A 20822-nucleotide genomic window follows, 5' to 3' on the forward strand; every position below is an offset into this window, starting at 1 on the left:
TATTCTTGGACACACTCTAGTCATTGGCTCTAAAGAATTTGAAAAAGGAGAACATGTTCATTTCTCATCTGGAATGAAGTCTCCTGGGTGGCCCAGTCAGCTTCAGGGCTGGAAGTGGTGAGGGATTCAGATCTAGTGCCACCTACAGACTCACTGAGACCAAAGCAGAGCTGGAACCCTGGGGAATCGGGAGCCTGACATTAGCTGTGCCTTCTATGTGCCATGCACCTCACAGACCTTCTCCCTATTGTAGCAGCCTTGGAAGGTGGGTGCTGCTATGTGCCCTGCCCTCTAGGGGCTTGGGAGAATCCCAGATGACCTCAGGAAAGTCAGCTATCTGATCACTTTTTCCTCACACCTCAAAAGAAGCTGCGAAAATCCCATAGAACAGAGAGGCTAAGAGGAGACTTGGTTCAGTTCCATTTAGCTTCAGCCTCTGCAGGTTGTTGTGTAGTGGGGCTGGCCACAGAGACCTACCAGCTAAGAGAATCAGGAGGCAAAATTGCTGCTGCTGCTGCTGCTGCTGCTGCTGCTGCAAGTAGGTAGCCAGAGAGACAGTGCTAAGGGGATGTATGAGCCACACCAGACCACTGCCCACTCTGTACTTACTGCCTTTTAATATTTAGGAGATCAAGGAACCGAGGGATCAAGTTCCGGAGGAGAGTAGGGATTTCCGCTCTTGCATTGCTGTGAGTCTGTGTGGGTGATGCAAGCTCAGGTCGAGTGATGGCAATGACAGGAGGTGGTCAGAGACAAGATGACCCATTTTTGCACTGTCTTCTTCCCGTACAAGAGTTTAGAGCCGGGCTGGAGAGATGGCTCAGAGGTTAAGAGCACTGACTGCTCTTTCAGAGGTCCTGAGTTAAATTCCCAGCAACCACATGGTGGCTCACAACCATCCATTATGAGATCTGGTGCCCTCTTCTGGTATGCAGATATACAAGGAAGAAGAATGTTGTACACATAATAAATAAATAAAATTTTCAAAAAAAAGAGTTTAGAGCCACCTCTAAGCAGAGGAAAAACCCTCTTCCTCTAGGACTGCAGGTGATTTGACTATTGCTTTCCCTGGTATGGCCGCTAATGACATTCATATCTCCATAGGTGTGGCTTTAAGTGGGCAAAATATCATGATGCTCTTGCAGGATGGGAGAGAAAGAGCTGGGTTCTACTGAAGCCCTACCTCTGTCCCTATGTGACCTTGACAGTCATGTGACAGCTAGATATGTGGCTGTCTTCAGGAAGGAATTACAATGAACATAACAGAGATGGAACTAATGCTTCTGGAGGGCCACTCTGAGCTGGGGTGCATGCGAAGATTGCCCCTCATGAATGACAGCAATGGTAGGATTGAGCAAGAACACTGGTTTAAAGCAATCAAATAAACACACACCATTCCTTCCTGGTCTGCAGGTGCTTGATCCAGCCCCACAAGTTCACAGGCTTAGCACTAACCTAACTGCACACATTCTACATTTATCCTCATGCCAATCACCTTCGCGCCCATTCAGCTTCCATCTCCTTCAGGAAGCTCTCCCTTGGGACCCAGGGCTTCTCTCCTGTGGCTCTTGGCACAGGATGACACTACCCTGATTTATGAGGGCATCGGGTTCCTGATGGACCATTTTACCAACTACAGGATTCAGCACTCTGCCTGATTTTACTCCTTATCTTATCCTTGGGGTTCTGTGTTCTGGGACATTGATGAGAGAGCCAATGGAGAAACCAATACATTCCTTTTCTCTAGCTGCCAGGAAGCTCAGAGGTATTTGGTGGCTCTTCCCAGAAAAATGACTTTTCCTGTGGCCCAGCCATTGTCAAAACCAGGTTGGAAGTTCATCATGCCAGTTGCATAATTAACCCAATTAGCTCAGTGCCACAGATGGGGCACACAGGCGAGTCTCCTTGACTGTTCACAGCTCCTATGGCTGCCTGCGTTGCCTGGCTCACAGCCCCATCCTACCATCTAGAGAGCCTGTCTTCTTCAGTCAAATCTTCTCATGGGATGCCCCTCTGCCTCTAGTTCTACTTTCTAGAATAATCTGTGTGATTGTACTGTCCTCTCTTAGGCAGACACTCTTCCAGTCTGAATCCAGCTGCCTGGCAGCCTCAATTGCATCAATGACTTTCATTCCTTTGTCTTTTGCCACCTTTAGTCTTGACTGTTGGCAGGATGGGGTTGAGAGACACCCAGGGGAATAATACATATCACTCTGGGTGTGTCTTGGAGGGTTAGATTAAGATTGTTCTGAGATGATGATCCACATGGAGAACAGCTGAGGCCAACCTTGGTCAGGCTGCTGAGCACTGAATAGGTAAATGAACCTCCGTTTACCCTAGGTAGAATTTCAAGGACAACAAGGTTAACAGAATACACAGCTGCTCTCCAGACACATGAGCCAAAACAAATGCAGTTGTCCTGAGTTTTGAGGCATTTGTTATGCAGTATTATGCAAGATCTGACTGTTACAAGACCTTTCCCCCCAATATTTTCAATAGACTGGCCAAGTGTATTTCTTGCAGTGTCAAGCAAGGAGACAGGAAATGTAGTGTGCATCCATTTTATTTGTTTTGTTTTGTTTTTGTTGTTGTTCAAGTTCAATGCTACCATTGGCTTCTCTGTGTCATTGGCCAATTGACCAGATGCTCAGTTTCCTATGATTGTGAGGATTTAATGAACTAATACAGGCCAGTGCCCAGTACAGATGTGCCACTCATGGATAGTGTCACTCCCTCTGTTTCCTATAAAGACAGGCTCTTACTCTGTAACCTAGTCTGCTCTTGAGCTCATGGGGATCCTCCCATCTCTGCCTTCAGAATATTGGGATTGAATGCGTGCTTCACCACATCCAGACTTCTGTTTATTTGGGGATCTGGAGATTGAATGCAAGGGTCCACACAGGCTCAGCAAACAGCATATTTCCTAGGCTATCTACCCTCAGACATGTCTGTCCCTCATAACTGACCATTTCAGTCACTCCAGGAGGGCAGAGATGCCATCTCATGCTCCTGTCTTTCCCACACCCAGCATGTCAAAAACTGATTGTCTGCTGAACACCTGCTGTGAAATTGGTAGTTATTGACAGAAATGCAGATCTCAGTATTCTATTTCAACCCAAGGCCAGAATCCCAATAGCTTTGTTCTTTTTCCCAGGCAGAGGTGCAGTATTTATCATGTTTTATGACTTAAGATGTATATACTAAACACACACACACACACACACACACACACACACACACACACACACACACTCATACACTCACACACACTCATGCATATGCACGCACGTTCCTACTGTGCTATGAAATCAAACTTTAGAGTCTCACTCACTCACTGCATCCCACATTGCCCATTCTGATTATATGTAATTAATGAGTTTCCCAAGGGCCCTTTCTTAGCCGGGCAGGTGGAGGGTAGTTTCCCCAAATCAGGATGTATCACGTCTCCACAGGAGTACTCGGTTTCTTCTATCAAGCCCTGTTGCTTTCTGGAATCAGACCTCTTAGGCTCTTTTTAGCCACCTTCTTCATATTCCAGAGCCTCTGCTATCTGACCAGTGTCCATTGCTGGGGAGGCAAAGGGAGAGGCTGTCCCACAGCACCCAGCACAGTGTTTGCAGGGAGGCTGCTGCTTGCCCTGTTTGGCCACTTGGTCCTCAGCATAGCATCTTGCTGTGACCCAGGCATAGCCTGCCACTGTATGACGAAAGGAAAGGGCCCTACCTTTCATGGCTCCTGACTCGTCATGCTTTTCAAGGAGGAGGTAGCGTGGGCTCTCAGGGAGAAATGGCAGGCTGGCCAGCTGGACCAAGGCAGGGACAACGATCACTCCAAACAAGTATGGCCAGGTGCTCTCCTGCAGGGAGAAGACTTTGCTGACGGAGGGGGCCTTTGGTTGATCTATTGGGGACACTGGACTGAGCATCTTGAAGTTCACAGGAAGCCTGCTTGCTCAGCTTGTCCCCACTGCTAAGGGAAGGAACAGAACAGATGAGATAATAGTGCTGTGCCCACAGCATTTTCCAACTGAGTTGGTGTAGAGTCTTCAGCATCTCCATGAGATGGTAACCTAGAACATATATGAAAAGAAAGTAGATCCTGGCAGCCAGACCACTTGAGAAGTACCAGAGATGGCTGTTCCCCTAGCTTGGATCACCACAGCCAACCTGTGGTTTCCGTCTATCTCCTCTACTCCCTCAGCATCTTCCCAGGCTGCCATGGGCATGGAGTCAGACTTGCTTGAATGTGAACACTGGATCAAGACCCCTGTGTAGTGCCCACCATCTTCCTATTTTAATGAAGATAGGGACAGGAAAGATGGCATTGTCTCCAAGGCCTTTCCTGGGGACAGGGAGCCCTTATCTGTGGAGGATGTTCACTTTCCAGCTGGTAGGGAAAGACAAATGGCCACTTCCAACACATGCCATCAATTCACTGTGTGCAGTGACTCCCATACAGTGCAACCTTAATGCAGCATGAAGCATAAATTCTTGTGTCCATCAAGGTGGCATGCTTTTCTGTCACCCAACTTTACAAATATGCTCCCACTGTGTGCCCTGTGTAGGAGCAAGTCACATAGGCAGCACTGATGGGGAGGACAAAGGCTCTAGCTCCAAGATGAGCACTTGGTGTGTTTTATTTCCTAAGACAGGGAAAGGAAATAGTCCAGGAGAGAATGAGACATGCCGAAACCTGAAGACTTAGCACGATGGGCAGAGGTCTGCTGGCCTATTCAGGCTCCATGACCTCAGAGCCCTTGGGTGTATGTGATGGCTTGTCCTAAGCCACTTATCACCAGGGATGGCTCTCAGGAGAGAGAATGTCCCTGTCAGCTTTTCTGAGATCCTCTATGGAGCGCTTATGGCAGAGCCCATGAGAGTTCCAGACCATACCAGGATGCAACAGCAGGGACCCCTGAAGCACAGGGCAAGCTGGAAGGGGCCTGTCAGGGCATTCAGCCAGTGCTGGCTCACTCCTCACCTCCAACGTGACTCCAATCCTCCTCCCTTTTCTGAAGCTAGTTACTACTTCTTTTTTTTTTAATTTATTTATTAGTTCTAGTTAGGGAACAAGCTTGTTTCAAGTCCCTTCTCCCTCTCCCTCTCCTCACCCCCAACCCTCCTCCCCCACCCCCAGTCCACCCCCCTAGTTACTACTTCTATTCAGAGGCCAGCACAGTCCTTGCATCTCCCTTTGAAGGACAGGTAAGGCCAAACCAGGCTTTCCAGCTTTGGGAGGCCTGTGACCAGAAGACCATGCAATGAGTGAAATCAGACTGGAAGGTCAGAGAGGGCAACTGTGGGTGAGGAGTGCCCAGGGACACAGATGGGCTCCATTCACAGATCAAGGAATATTCTGAATGTAGATGGGCTCTGGTGGTACCATCTGAGACTATTCTAAAAACCACAGGGGTTTAGTAAACACTGGCATGAAAACTACATTTCAATTTAAAATTTTAAAGCATGATAGAAAACAATGAACAGTTCTGCCTGTACATTCTGTATCCACAGGTGCCACCCACTGTGGATTGAAATATTCAGAAAAAATTTATCTGTGTTGAACATTAGACAAAAATGTATCTGTGTTGAACATTCATAGACAGACCTCTTTCTCTGACACTATTCCCTAAGCAATATGGCATAACCACTATTTACATAGCATTTGCATGGCATTAGGTAGTATAATGAGTCTCAAGATGGTTTAAGGTACATGGGAGTACATGCGTAGGTTACACGCAAATATCACACCACAGCACTCTGATAAGGGACAGTAGCAGCCACCATAATTGAGGAAAGCCTTTCAGTCTGGCCCAGGGTCACCCATTGAGTGGTAAAGGGCCCTGCCTCCGAGCAGGCAGCTCAGATCTGAATTTGTTATACTCCAATCATATTGCCAAGGACAAGGACTTTAAAATGTCCTGGGAGGAGCCTCAATGCCACAAGCCAGAGGCTCCCAGCTAGAGCCAAGTGAGCTGGAATTGACCTTCTGTCTTTCTGGTGCAAGTGACCATCCATGGTGCTCCTTGGTACCAACATGAGCCAAGAACTCAGCATCTCCCTCTGCAGTGCCACCCAATAGCTGCTTTCTAATGAGAAACAGATGAGGGGGTGAAGTTTCTCTTATACACTGACCAGTTTCAGGGTTCCTTTTCCTATTCCTGGAGGGTAACCTCAGCTTCAGGCTGTTTTTAGAAGCATTTTTAAAAACACATAATTCAAGGTAACCATCTGAAGACAAACACTGCATTCTCTCTCTAGCAATGCATCTGGGTGGGAGTAAATGTGGGTAAAGTCTAGAAAACTAGAAAGAGTTCCACGAGGAGGGAAAAATAGGCTTTAAGGGAGGGCAGTGATGAGGGAAATCACATAACATATGACATATGAGAGGGGAAGGAGGTACAGGGGACAGAAGTTATGGGGGCAGTGGAGAGATGCAGGATAGAAGCATAGAAAGGGGAATCAAGCAAAACAAGGCATGAACGAAAATGCCATAAGGAAACCTGCTTCTCTGTAAGGTAATTAATCAGACAACTATATGTTACTCCCCCAGGGAGGTCCAAAAGGTGCCACAGAAGTCAGCCTAGGATGAGTCTTTGAGAGGACAGTCACACTCTGAGATAATGGGAAGGGACACAGGACCCAGCCCAGTGGTTTTGGGTCAGGGTCCTGGTACCCATTGTTCTCATCTGGACAGGTGTGGGTTATCTTGTTGACCAAGACTATGTCTAACTCCCCATTGGGGAAGGTCTATGGGTCTTCTAACAACTGTGTCCTGCTCTTTCAACTGCAAGGCCTCTGTTTTCAAGCTTCTAGGCTACTTCTCCCAGGCTATTGAGGGCTTTGGTCCTCTCTATTATAACCCCATTCTGGACTACTATGAGACAGAGTAGGCATCGTGGATCTTACAGAATCAAGTTCTTAAGTTTGTGAAATACCAAGTGTGCAGGGATCCTGGAGGAACGAAGCAGGGGACCTGAAGGTGACCATGCCACACTGGCTACTTGCAGGAACAGCTTTGATTGCTTCTAGGTGTGAAAAGTAGAAACCCTGACCACCTCCAAGGTTCTTTGGAGATGCAACAGGATACTCTTCATGTTTCTTCACACTCATGATTTGGGTAAAGAAGGCTGATGTTAATGCAAGTGGGCCGAATTCTCTATGTAGCTCCATGAAAAAAATGGCACTGTCCTGTTTTCCAATGTTCTTTCCTCCAGTGGACTGAGTTCCCCAAGAGCCACCCCTAGTCTTGTATCTAGATGTATCTGCTGGTGCTTGAAGCCTGGCAGGTGTTCAGCAAGGGCTGGTAGATTGAATGTGTGTTCGGTTGGAGGTGAGTGGTGACAGAGGTCATCGATGCAGCTGCTAACGATGAGACCCTTAAGCAGTTCTCCAAGTATTTGTTTTTAAATTTAAGCCTTTCCTAAATGGCATCCTATTAAAGGCTGACACTTTATAGTGACATAATATTTCCCTATGCAGCATCCTTATGGTTTCAGGTCTATTGGAGAGAAATCTGAGCCCTGAAAAGTCAGTGAATGCATATGAGATCCCTTGAGAAGTTGGATGATTGGTTAGCTCTGCTGACCCCTGCTAGGCTCTTCCCTTGTTCTTGTCCGTCAACTCAAAGCAAAGCAGAATGGCAGCTGTCTCAGGCCTGGCAGCTGCTAGCTAACTAGGGAATCTGAGAGGCTGTTCTATTAGGCAAAATCAGTCTCCTGAGAAGAATTCAGCTCCAGTCACTTAAACTCAGCTCCAATGTTCACCACAGCATGACAGGGGCTCCATCGAGGAAAGAGACAGGTGCAGGTGTCAGCCATTGTGTGAGACAGACAACATGTGCAAAGCTGGGCCACCACAGAACTCCAGTGACCTTGCCACTCCACCTTCAGACACTTCCCAAGGAAGGGCCCTAATGGCCCCAGCTTCTTAGTGCCATGGGATAGAGCATGGCTACCTGAGTGGAGTGGCAGTCTTTTGCCACCTCCAAATCTGTCCCCAAGAGTTCATTCCAGCTTCTAAAACATCTGCATTCCTTACAACCATATGCTATTCTAGATATTTTTGGTGTGTATCCATGGCCTGATTCTACATTAGGAGGGATCCTTGTACAAGTTTATATTATTGTCCCATTTCCCTCTGTTACACATAATGACATGACAGTCCAAGGACATGACCCTCACTGTGTGGTATTTGCCAGTGTCACCTGCAAATGGGGACCCCATACTCCTATACATATGAGAATGTTCATTTCCCTTCCTGATCCTATCATCATTTCTGCTTTCAAAAGTATTGGCCTGGTTTCTGCCTTGCTTGGTTCTAAGGCAATTTTACAGCAGACTAGCCCTCCATTATTGCCTTTTTGTAGAAAGGGACCCTGAGGCTGGGGGCTGCTAGGAAGTCCTACAGCAAGAGTTATCTGTAAACCAACTTCATTCTGTTTGAAAGAGAGTAAAAATTCCACACTTCTTTTAAAGGTCACTGATGCTATGAACTGTCCCTGGCCAGCCTACTAGAAGGAACATTGTTGTTTGTACAGATTTACTGAGTCTTTGGAAATCCTGCTAGTGCTCCTGATTCTCAGATGAAGAAACCCAGGTACCAAGAATCTTCTACTCCATTGACAATTACACTCCCTATAAATAGCCTGGGGGAGGGGGGCGCTGAACCCATGCAGGTGGCCATCGGCCTGTGCCCTTAACCTCTGCTGTCCATGGGGTCAAAGAGGCTACAATGTAGCTGTACCTTGCTAAGGTACCCCCAAATTCCCTGACTATATTTGTACAATTCTCCTCTCTTCTGCTTCCTAAGGAGTTTGCTACCTGCTGTTCTCAAAGCCACGCTCCTTGGAGTTGAAACCCATGATTAATCCCTTCGCCAGCCTTCTGCTTTCCAGTTGAATCACCCTGGCTTCTGAGTCTCATTGTTCCCTTTGTCTGCCATGTGCCTTTTCATCCCTCACTGATCAGCAGCCTCCAAACAGAACTCGGAGTGGGAAGGCTTGCAAATGCAATGGGGCGCATAGGCATGTGTATAGACATGCCGTATGAATTGTATTTCTCCATAGTAGCTTTGACTCTGGAGTTCGATAAGGGGATGACGTTTGATTTCAAATGAGGCTGAACCTACTTATTGGTGCACTTGTGACTTTGGATGTCATCTGGGGATACTGGAGTCCAAGGTCAGAGGAAGGACATCAACTATGAAATTAGATCCATGTTTTGATTTTTCTGCCCCTGGCTATGGGGCCTTGAACTTGCTCTTTGTTGGATCCATTTGCTCAGCTAGAAAATGGGTACAACCAATAGTGCTCCCTCTGTAGTAATCCTCTGTAGGTTACTGTGAGGGTGAGAGAAATCCTAGCATGGGCCTGATACAAAGCTAATGGCCATTAAATGTCGGTTCTCCCCTCACACCCTTGCTGGAATCCTCAACCAACCTATATGATCTACACTAATTTAAGAGCTGGTCTAAGGTCACATCTGCTGTCCCCCAAGCCCAGGGACCATGACATCTGAGTTGGGTGTATGGAACACATCAGTCCTGGGTATGAGTCTAGAAGTTGGAGAACAGACACATCCACCCTTAGGAGCCTTGCCCTCAATTCTCTCTCTCTCTCTCTCTCTCTCTCTCTCTCTCTCTCTCTCTCTCTCAGCTTTCTGTCTAGGTATTTGGAGCCCTTGACCTCGGAGCCCTTTGTTGAAGGGTGCACCCCAGTCTAAGAATCCTGCAAATCTCCTTTGTGTATTCCTACACTTCAGCCAGCCCCCACTAACCTAGCAATACTGAAATGAGCACCTGCCTCAGTTTCCCTACTAAACTAGATGGCTTATCTGATACTATGTTGCTGCCATCTACCCATCTGCCATGCCTTTGACGCCTCCAGACTTGTGCTCTGCCCAACCAGCTCACTGTGGCTATCTCTAGGGATAGAACCTGGAGACACATCACCCAGTGCTGGTTATCCTCAGGATTCAGTCAGGCTACTGGTGGTCTACCTCGTGCACTCCTAGTTTTACTTCCCTCCATCATGGTCTCCTGTAGGACACCTGCTGAGTGGGTATGTTGCCCCTGTCCTGGTATCCCAGTGGTACCTCACAGCATCAATGCCTCTAAGCACACTTTACTCTAAGGGCACTCTCTTCAGGGAGACAGTTTGACACCCTGATCCCTCAACTCATTCACACGGTCACTCCTTTAATCCACAGACATGCTCAGAAAGGACCAGGAGGGTCTGGGGTTAGTGTTGGGCCAGCGAGGCAGCAGCTGAGCCTCCTGACCTAGACTTTGTGCTTCTAGCATTTATCATGGAATGTCTGCCATTGGCTTTCCAGCTCCCCATATGCTCTTGGTCCACAGAGCTCACACACACACACACATGCACGCACGCACACACACGCACGCACTCATGAACACACTCATGAACACTAAACAAATGAATAAACGATAGTCCTAGAACCACAGGCTTGTGGTCTTTATCTTCTGTGACCAACTTTCTGTGATGCTCTGAGAGTCTGTCTTAGGGGATTCGGGTCAGCATTGATGGTATGCATCCAGGAAGCTGACAAAAAAGACAAGCTCTGATTGTCATGTTTTCCTAACACTAAGTCCATGGCCTTAGCAAGAAGTAGCCAAAGCCCAGAGATGGACAGTTTGGTCACATACTGCTACTTGACAAGCTGGTGTAGCCACCATGGACCAGGCAAAAGAGACAATAACTAGGTTACATTACAGGCTGTCAGGAGGCTTCAGGGGAACACATGCACAGAGCTTGGCCTGCATCTAGTTCTCAGCAACAGTCAAAGGCTGTCATTGCCACCACTACACACCTGAACAGCCCTTGGTGCAGACAGGACTCAAGAGTAGCTACACCTTGGGGGATCTGCTTAAAGCCTTGTCTGCTCAGATACAGAGGTATTCTTGTTTTCACTGCTGCAAGCTACCTAGCAGGACTTTGCCCACACAGATTGTCTCCAGGGTCCCAATTATGGCCCTAGTCATTGAGTGAGTTATTGGTGCATGCTGACTGGTGATGAATAAAGACTTGGACAAACATGGAGAGGCCTCTCTCTGTCCCTTCCCCTCATAAGGGTATAGCAGCCACCTTAACTGGGCCAGTATCCATTCTACAGATTCAAACGCTCCCGTGAGCACAGGCAGCAGGGACTAGATTGGCCTTGCTTGTTGCTCATACAGCTAGGCTTGATTACTAAGCCTGACCAGTAAAATAGGCACTGTCTAGATCTGTTCCCAGTCTCTCAAAGATCACCAAACTGGGCCAGCACTAGCCATTCACAGCCTCTGGGGCACTCTCTAGAGATGCAGATTCAAGAGGCTTGAGATGCAGCTTGGATGGTGTGAGCGTACCACAAGGAACTGTGATATTCAGTGACCTTCTCCTGCAAACTGCTGCTAGGGAGGTAGAGAAACCATCACCAGCATTCAAGTGTGTCTGAGAGCCATGGGAGCCTCAGTTCTCCATTTAAGGGATGGATGCTCAAAGCTTTCTTTCTTTCTTCTTCTTCTTTTTTTTTTTTTTTTTTTTTGTTTTTTTTTCAAGACAGGGTTTCTCTGTGTAGCTTTGGAGCCTATCCTGGCACTCGCTCTGGAGACCAGGCTGGCCTCTGCCTCCTGAGTGCTGGGATTAAAGGCATGTGCCACCAACGCCCGGCGCTCAAAGCTTTCTTTAGGGAGATTTCCAGTCTAGCATTTCATAATTTGATTATTTAAAAAATCCATCTTTTTTTTTATGTTTCTAGGGTATCACTGGATATTGCATAGTAGAGGCTTACAGAAAAAGAGGAAACGTCCCAACAAACAAGGCAGTCTATGCTTGCATATCTTTGATTCCCAAACACGGTGATATAGGCACTGACAAGCATAATACCAATGAGAGTGAGAAGTTGGTCTGTAATAACTGTGGAATGAGGTTTTCAGGCCAGTGTTGAAGAGGGCAAAGCAAAAGGTAGAGGACTGAGCATCTGTGAGGGTACCCAGAAGAATGCAAGACACTCAGCCTAAAGACTCCTAACGAATCAACACAAAGGCGCCACCCAAGGCAGGGCAAGAACCTGCATTGTAAACAGAGACTGGGAGAAGCCCCTCAAGCACCTTATCTTCTGTACCAGCAGACCAGGCCCAGAACCACAGCATGAGCCTGATGACGGGAACACAAAGCCCAGAGCCCTTGTCACTTGCAGTGGACCTGGGCTCCAAGACAGGCATCTTCTGCTCTGGAAAATGAAATTGACTTTTGTAGGAAAACAGTAGAAAAGGCAACCACCTACCGATATGGTTACAATCACCATGGAAATGCTGTGCACATCCTCACTCCCTGTGTGTGGGACCCAACTTGTACCAGGATCTGCTGGGTGCCGTTTTAAATATGAAGGAAAGCAGCAGACATTTGAAAGAGCACAGAGGAGAGAGGCAGAAAGAAACTGAAGAAAGATAAAGAGCTCTGCAGCAAAGAGAGACACAATGCACTAGACTGCTGGCTGCTCCAGTGTGAGAAAACAAGCATGAGATGCCATGAAAAGGCGAAGGCACAGAGGAAAAGGCCTCAGCAATCAAAACTGAGGCCATCACAGTACATGATGCATGAGGAGGGATGGGGTGCGAGCAAAGGACACATGGGACATAGAAACAGGAAAGAAACTAGTGGGAGGTTACTGGAGGGGCAGGCTAAGGGTAGCAGGAGGAGGAGGAGATAGGACAGCAGAACTTATTAAAATACACTTTGCTCAAAAATGGCAGCACTGGGTAGTTTTAAGTCAACTTGATACAAGATAGATACATCTGGGGGAGGAAGCCTGCATTTTCTTAATTAGTGGTTAATGTGAGTGGGCTCAGCCCATTATGGGTGGTGCTATCCCTGGGCTGGTGGTTCTAGGTGCTATAAGGAAGCAGGCTGAGCAAGCCGGTAAGCAGCACCCCTCCATGTCTTCTGCTTTGGTTTCTGCCTCCAGGTTTCTTCCCTGACTTCCCTGGATAATGGACTGTGATCAGACATGTAAACTGAAAGTAACCCTTTCCTCCTCAAGGTGTCTATAGTCACAGCATTTGTCACAGCAACAGAAACCCTAAGACAGGCAAGATGCAGCCAGAAGGGACCAGCAGGCAGGGCATCTTCCAAGATAACCCTTTCTTGGAAGCACCCTCATCTGCCTGAGCACTCAGTGGATAAAGAAAAGCTTTACTGGAAGCCTCACTGGGCTCAGCCCTACACCTTCATTCCTTTCAGAAGGGTCAAGGAAACTGTACCTTTCTGTTGTTTGAGTTGGGCCTTTCTTGAAGCAGATGGTATAGGTGTGGAGGGGGAAGCAAGGAGGATTTCCAAGGGAATGCTTGAGTAGTAGGGATGGTGGGAGAGCAGAGCCAGCCTAGGGAGGGAGAGAAAGTTGCTTGGTGCTAGAGATGAGAGCAGATCAGAATTGGACCTTGAACCCCCAAATCAGGAGCTTCTGATGCAGGTGGGAATACAGTCTTCGTTTAATAGACACAGCAGTCTGTTTGGCATGATGGCTGTCATCTGTAGACCCTAGGACTGAACACCACATGTACAGCAACTCATCCAATGGTGACATTAGCTCCATGGAGTGAGTGTAGGTTATTCCCATTTTACAGACTCAGAATCTGAGCCTCAGAGAGCTTAAGTCACTTGTCCAGGTCACACAGCTGGAGAACAGCAGAGGCCAGACTCTATGCCACAACTTTCTAACACTCCAGTCAGTTCACTTCCCACAGTGCTATTGCATATGGAAGCAGCTCGCCGGCCCATCTCACCTCTCAGGGTTGTGTCCTAGGTGTGGCTACTGAAGCATTCTTGGTTTCAAATGTGTTAGACTCTCTCAGTTTCTTTGTTTTTGCTTGAGCAGTTCCCTCTGCTTAGAACTGTGTTTCCCTTCACTTCCACTTGGGCGATTATCTCTCACACAACAGGGTAGATGTAGATGCCACCCTCACTAGAAACATTTCCATTGCATTTGTTCCCCATAGCTCTCCCACCCCTGGGTCCCTTAAGGCCAAATAGGTCACATTTGTCCTTCAGGCCACTCTGATGTGTTCCAACACATGCTTTTCTAAACAGTGAGTGTTCTGCTTGTAGAGTGTTCTGCTTTCTTTCCCTGGCTCCTCCCTTTGGGGTCCAGGGTACTAAGAAGCCCAGGAAATGAGAAGAAGCATGTAACTATATGGAAGGCAAGGGATACAGATGCCAGGCACCCACCAGGGCCCAAGGCCCATTCCAATGGTGATGGGAGACAGCAAGCTTAGGGACCCTGAATCAGCTGGGAAATGACAGCACTTAGGACACAGTCTTGCAAGAGAAAGTAGCGCACTGGGTGGCATGGCCAGGGAATGAAGACACAGTCCTTAGGGGCTTGTGACTCACCTCCAGAATTGCCTCCCTTCCAACTCCCACTCAAAGCCATATCCTCAAAGGGCAACCTTACTAATCATTTCCCCTGGGGCCCTTCAGAGATAAGATAGCTAGGTTCAGACAAGCTTCAAAGGCTTTCTTTACAATTCCATTTGACACGACTTCAAAAACTGTTAAATTTATCTTTGCTTCCTTTGCTCCCTTGCTTGCAGATAGAGCTGGTATGGCTGGGCTGACTCTGGAAGTACAGTGCCCTCACTGGAGGTATGAATCACCAAATCAGAAGTTCAAGCATCCAGGAGCCTTAGAGCTAAATCAAAATTGAGACTGTCTTTGATGTGCAGAGACCTGGAAGTCAGAAGAGATTGTTGGCCCTAAGCAGACACCATGAGCACTTGGTGGCCAGTAGGAGTCTTTATTACTCTCTTCCCAGGCCATAAGCATGGGACGAATGTCTTAGTTTCTGTTCTATTACTGTGAAGGTACAACATGACCAAGGCGGCTGATAAAAGAAAGCATTTAATTGGGGGCTGGCTTACAGTTTCAGAGGGTGAGTTCATGACCATCATGGTAGGGAGCATGGCAGAAGACAGGCAAGCAGGCAGTGCAGCAGAAGCTGAGGGCTTACATGTTTAGATAACAACAGTGAGGCAGAGAAAGAGAGCTAACTTGGAATGTCATGGGCTTTTGAAATCTCACAGCTCAACTCCAATGACACACCTCTTCCAATAAAGACTGTACCTCCTAATCTTTCCCAAACACTTCCACCAACTGGGTACCAAGCATTTAATGTATGAGCCTATGGAGGCCATTCTCATTCAAACCACTACTGGGGGCAGACTCTGCCTTTGGATCTGTGACCACACAAAGAGGAGATCATGTGCTCCAGGAAGTAACACCAGGTGCACGACCGCTCGACTAGACTGTGGAATAAAGACAGGTGAAGGAAGAGGCTTTTGTTGAAAAAGCTAACTCTAGTGCCTAGCAGGATAGAAGGCACCTTAAGAAGGGCCTTGCTCTCGGGGCCTTGAAGGATGACACAGTTAGAGGAAATGAAAGGTAGCTGGAGAAGCATGAAGGCGAGTTCTGGGGGGCCCAGAGAGGTTGGAGATGAGAGCTGGTGGGTGTTTCAATTCTGTGTCCCCTGGCTTAGTTGTTCTGGGGGAAGGAGGGTGGCTGAGATGAAAAGGGAAATGGGATATAGGTCACCAGGCCTGGCATTTCACCCTCCTGGGAAGTCCAAACCTTGTCGTGGGGAAACTAAGCAGTTACCATCTTGTTTGGAAAGCTTATAGGTCTAAAAGAGGAGACTGGGAGGATTGGGTGTCTTTTAGTAATGGTGTTAAGACTTTGATGTAATGTTAAGAATACAAAGGCAGGTCAGGAGGTTGCTTGCTTTCCAAGCATGATCATCTAGGCATGGTACAATGTGGTGGAGATGGGTGAATTCTTGGGGCTTAATGGCCTATTATCCTGGCCTGCTTGGTGGGTCCCAGGCCAGTGAGAGATACTGTGTCAAATGCAAAAGATAGACATTGCCTAAGGAATGACAACTAAGTTGTCCTCTGTTCACCACATGGACATATATGCATATGAACTCAACATGCACACAACAGATGTGTACACATATGTATAAACACACACATATACAGAAAGAGGGGGAAAGAAAGAAGGAAAGAAGGAAGGGAGGAAGAAAGGAAGGAAGGAAGATGAGAAAAAGACAGATGGAGACAGAATGAGAATAAGATGTTCATCTGGTGGCCATTCCCAAACAACCTGGTATTTTCTTGGGCTATAGAAGCAGGTAAGGGGGTGTCCCATATGAGATTCTTCCTTTAAATGACTAAAGGTGTGACTTTCAAGTCAGGGTAACTGAGGACTCTTCTATTGGGTGTGAATGCTTGAAATAAATTTCTCCAGATGCCTATATTCTTGAGAAAAATAAAACTTTCCTTCTTGGATTTCAGTGAAGTCTATTGGGTACTAAGTCAAAAGGTTCATTGATAACAAGAGCTTTCATTCCCTTGGGGTAGAGTACCCTTGTCCAAGGGAGGCTGACCTCACCCAGGACTCTGCACTCTGGGGTGCCCCTTCTGGTCTCCCCACAGGGGGACCTACTGCAGAGATGTGGGCTTAAAGCTGGGACGCTCAGGCCACTGCCTCACTACCATAGGCACTGGAGTCAAACCTCTCCAAGACTGAGCTTTCAACCTGGACAGAAATTAAAGCTACCCTGTTTTCAGTACTTATCATGAGCTAAACAATGGCTAACACCAACTTTGTACCAGCTGCATGTCTGCACCAACTTCATACCAGCTACATGCCTGCACCAATTTCATACCAGCTGCATGTCTGCTCCAAGAGCTTGCTTTGTATTTAATGACATGTGGAACAACCATAGGAGAGACATCACTATTAAACTCATTGTGAAGATAAGGAAACACTCTTATAAATGTTCGTCAGCTTATTCAAATCCCCTCAGCAAGTGAGTGACAGATGGGATGCAGCCTGGAGCTGCCTGGCATGAGATAGTCTAGCTGTCATGTGGTGACCGCCCGGGGACCTTTCCTGGAAGGTAACTCTTTCTGTGACAATGGCACATGTTATCTCTGCTTTCTAATATCAATGTTGTAATCCAGGCAAACTTGGCCCTGCCTCTCACCCACCTGGGCATGGCAGGTGTATGTACCCTGGACCTTTAAAAGGAAAACCCCACCCACTTCTGTTCTCTCTTTATGGCTGTTCCTCTGAAGGGGCAGACAGGACTTTGCCTCTCCTGTCTCCCTCCTCTCTTCTGTACTCTCTCTCTGTGTCTCTTTACCTCTTTTCTCTTCCCTTCCCTTATTTTCTTACCTCACTCTCAATAAAACTTTCAATATGAGTCACGTCTACAGGTCTCTGTTTCCCCATCCGTGACATGTCCATCACCTGCTGCACTGTGGAACTGGGAACCTGACACACGCAGTCCCAGTCCCTTATGCTGTATTCCTAACAATCATGGGTAATTCTTTTGATTTAAGGTCTTTTATAATCACTTTCCATGTTGGGCCTGCATTTATTGCACTGATAAGGAGCTTTATGTCTTAGGCAAACAAACACAAAGTGTTTACAAAGGTTGAACACAAAATGACCACAGAATAAACCTTCATGTTTCCCTAAGGGAGGTACCCATGAATTACTTCTATAAACAAAACAGAACATGGTGATTGGCAATAAGAAAGTCAGAGCTATGTGGGATTGAAGACATTGCTCTGAGTAGTTTGACTTAACCATGATCAAAATGACAAAGTATTTAGGAAAGTGTCTCGAGACATGGCAAATTAAAAGTTCTAGAAATAACACTGTCAAATCTGTCTTCCAAAATGTCACAGAGGGAAGACAGTGAATGGTGTGCACCAAGATTTGGATCTTTCTTTCAAAAACAAAATTTTTTCAGCAGTTTGGAAAAATTTTTTAAGATAATCACTGGGGCTAGGGAATTGTGTTAGTGGTTTAAACATTTACTGATCTTGCAGAGGTTCCCAGAACCCACACAGTGACTCAAAACCATCTGTAACTCCGTCTGATGGATGCCCTTTCCTGGCCTCTGCAGGCACTGCATCCAATGGTACACATTCATATATGCAAGCTATCATTCATTCACAGAAAATAAAAATAAATAAGCCTTTACATAGAAAGGGAGAAACATGATAGTTGTTTCTAATGAAACTCCCACAGGTTCCCACTGTGCCAAGCAGCTGTAACAGTGTCCTGAGACCATGGCCAATCATGGATGTCCCTTAGAGAAGGCTGCTAGAGGGGAAGAGGAGACCATGGCTCTGAAGATGTCATCAACAGCCATCATTTTGAACTATCTAGGTCAGCAAGTGACAGACACTACTAGGAAGTGAAAAAGAATTCCAGATCAGCATACACCAACCTGCCAATCACCAGTTTGAAAACAAAATGCAGAAAAGAAATCCCATTAGCAACAAAGCAAAATAGCTTCAGAGTCAATACACAAATACAGTGTCTATTTTATTTGTAAAGAATGCAGCAGCAGGGCTGGGGATCAGTGACTGGCCTAGCTTGTGTAAGGCTCAAAATCATGCATCCAAGGACCATAGCTGTAGATAATAATAACAATAATAAAAAGAAATTAAATACATCACTCCCATCACCACAACTGAGTAATATGAAGGAGAACCAAAATGAGTAGGGAAACAATTCTCGGCAGAAAAACAGGAACCAACCCCCAACATTTCCAAATAAGTGTATCCATTTAATATAATTTGGATCAAACATTCAATGTTAGTTTTGTTTTTATTTTTGTTTTTGTTTTTGTTTTTGAGATGAGAATTGTCCTGCGGATCCCAGGGTACAATGATTCCAGCTTTGACAGTAGAGGCAGAGCTGACTGTGCTGGACACAAAGTTACACCCTGAAAGCAGGGTGGGCCAGAGAGTGAGGAGGCCACAGGGATAAGATGGGCAGTCCAGAAGCAGGAACACATGTGGACATGCTAACTTGATAGGTGTTTGAATAAAGGTGGGAGAAAAAAGCAAATGTGAATGGTTTTCATTCCATATTCTAAGAGTCAAGTATGAAAACAGACACAGCTAGGGACATGGATGGGTAGATAAAGCGCTTGCCATGAAGGCGCGAAGAGCAGAGTTCTGTGATGGAACAATGTGGATGTAAGGTGTTTGGTTGACATTGCTGCCTGTGAGAAAAGGTCAGTTCTGACCTGCTTGCCCAACCTTGGACAGCCACAGTAGCTGTCCAAGTGTTCCCCACGCCTCTCCTCCCGTATTCCTGCCACCCAACCATTTCCATCCAACTTCCTTTCCTTTTATCTTCTTTAGAGAAACACTTCATTAATATGCCTTTTAACATGTCCCTTAGAAGCAAAAAATGTCATGGAAATGTCCCACCACTGCTGTTTTTGCAAGCCTGATGAAATTCATGACATCGGTCTGACTCTGCACTAGGATAGCTCTCCTTCTTCTGACATCGCAGTCCAAAGGTAACTCTCACCACTTCCTCCCTCCATTGTGTTCCAAAGAAACCACCCAAGTGGGATCAACCCTTTTCAGTCTTTAAGTTTCAAAAGCTTAGATGTCTCCATCTTTGAAGATAAATGAGAAGCAGGATTAAAATAAAGAACCAAAATCCTCATACCTGGTGAAATGCCTGTGGCTCCCACTCAACTGGAACCTCCCAAAACTCCAGAGGAGATGAAGAAAAATCTTTTGTATGATGTCCTTTCCCTCATCAGAAGCCCAATCTCCTCACAGAGTGTGGGCATGAAAACACATGACAAACAAATCCAAACCCAAGATGTTTGCCAGAGTATGCACACACTTTCCTAGCCCAGTGGTTCTCAACTTTTGGGTGGTGACCCACCCTGGTGTCACATATCAGATATTTACATTATAATTAATAACAGTAGGAAAATTACAGTTATGATGTATCAACAAAATAATTTTATGGTTGGGAGTCACCATAACATGAGGAACTGTATTAAAGGGTCAAGGCATTAGGAAGTTTGAGAACCATTGTTCTAGCCAAAGTTAACTCAGCCTAGAAAATCCAATTTGAGCCGGGTGTTGCCTTTAATCCCAGCCCTCGGGAGGCAGAGACAGGTGGATCGATGTGAGTTCGATGCCAGCCTGGTCTCCAGAACGAGTGCCAGGATAGGTTCCAAAGCTACACAGAGAAATCCTGTCTTGAAAAACCAAAAAAAAAAAAAATCCAATTTGATGGGGGAGTATTAGGGTTTGGAGGTGAAGTGTCCCCCTGAGACACTCATATGTTGAAGGCTTCGTCCCCAGTGTAGTGTTCCCAGGGGACACTTTGGGAAAGCGTCACATGAAGCATCATGAGGGCTCTGACCTTATCAGTGGATTAACATGTGGCACTGGTACAATGCCTTTGAAGAATGTATCTTGTTACCCTCTGTCTCTCTCTCTGTCTCTGTGTCTGCCTCTCTGTCTCTCTCTCCCTCCCTGCACTGAGGTAAGCATCTTCCTCCACCATGCCCTTCTGTCGTGATGTTCTGCCTTAACGTAAGTGCCCAATAATGCAGCTAGCTGACCATGCACTAAATTTCTGAAGTTTAAATTTGAATTTTGTGAGCCAGAATAAATGTTTGCTCCTTTAAGATGTTTTCCTCAGCTCTTTTGTCACAGCAAAAAAAAAAAAAAAAAAAAAAAAAAAAAAAAAAAAAAAAAAAAAAAAAAAAAAAAAAAAAACTAACACAGGAAAAGACAACTTGCAGCGGTCAATGCCTTCTCAGCTGGCCTAGGTCAGGTGATTGACATAGTAGCTGGACCAGCATGCTAGAGTCATGCTGATATGCCCTGCTATTCCAGGGGCAGCACTTGATGCCTGGGAACAGAGGCACTGCCTATGTTCTCAAGTCAACTCTCCTGACCTCCTACTACTCTACCTGGCTAACAAGATAC

At 46.4% G+C, this 20822-nt stretch overlaps 1 protein-coding gene across 1 annotated transcript in view; it reads right to left on the minus strand.

The window, feature by feature from the left end:
• The window catches only part of Slc2a9 (solute carrier family 2 member 9), a 114933-nt gene that overhangs the window by 65460 nt on the left and 28651 nt on the right, over positions 1–20822 (minus strand). Inside the window, exon 6 of the mRNA XM_027387033.2 lies at positions 3724–3856. Coding sequence (XP_027242834.1) covers positions 3724–3856 — 133 coding nt within the window. The remainder of the gene's footprint in view (positions 1–3723; positions 3857–20822) is intronic.

Source organism: Cricetulus griseus (assembly GCF_003668045.3).
Source record: "Cricetulus griseus strain 17A/GY chromosome 1 unlocalized genomic scaffold, alternate assembly CriGri-PICRH-1.0 chr1_1, whole genome shotgun sequence".
Lineage (NCBI taxonomy): Eukaryota > Metazoa > Chordata > Mammalia > Rodentia > Cricetidae > Cricetulus > Cricetulus griseus.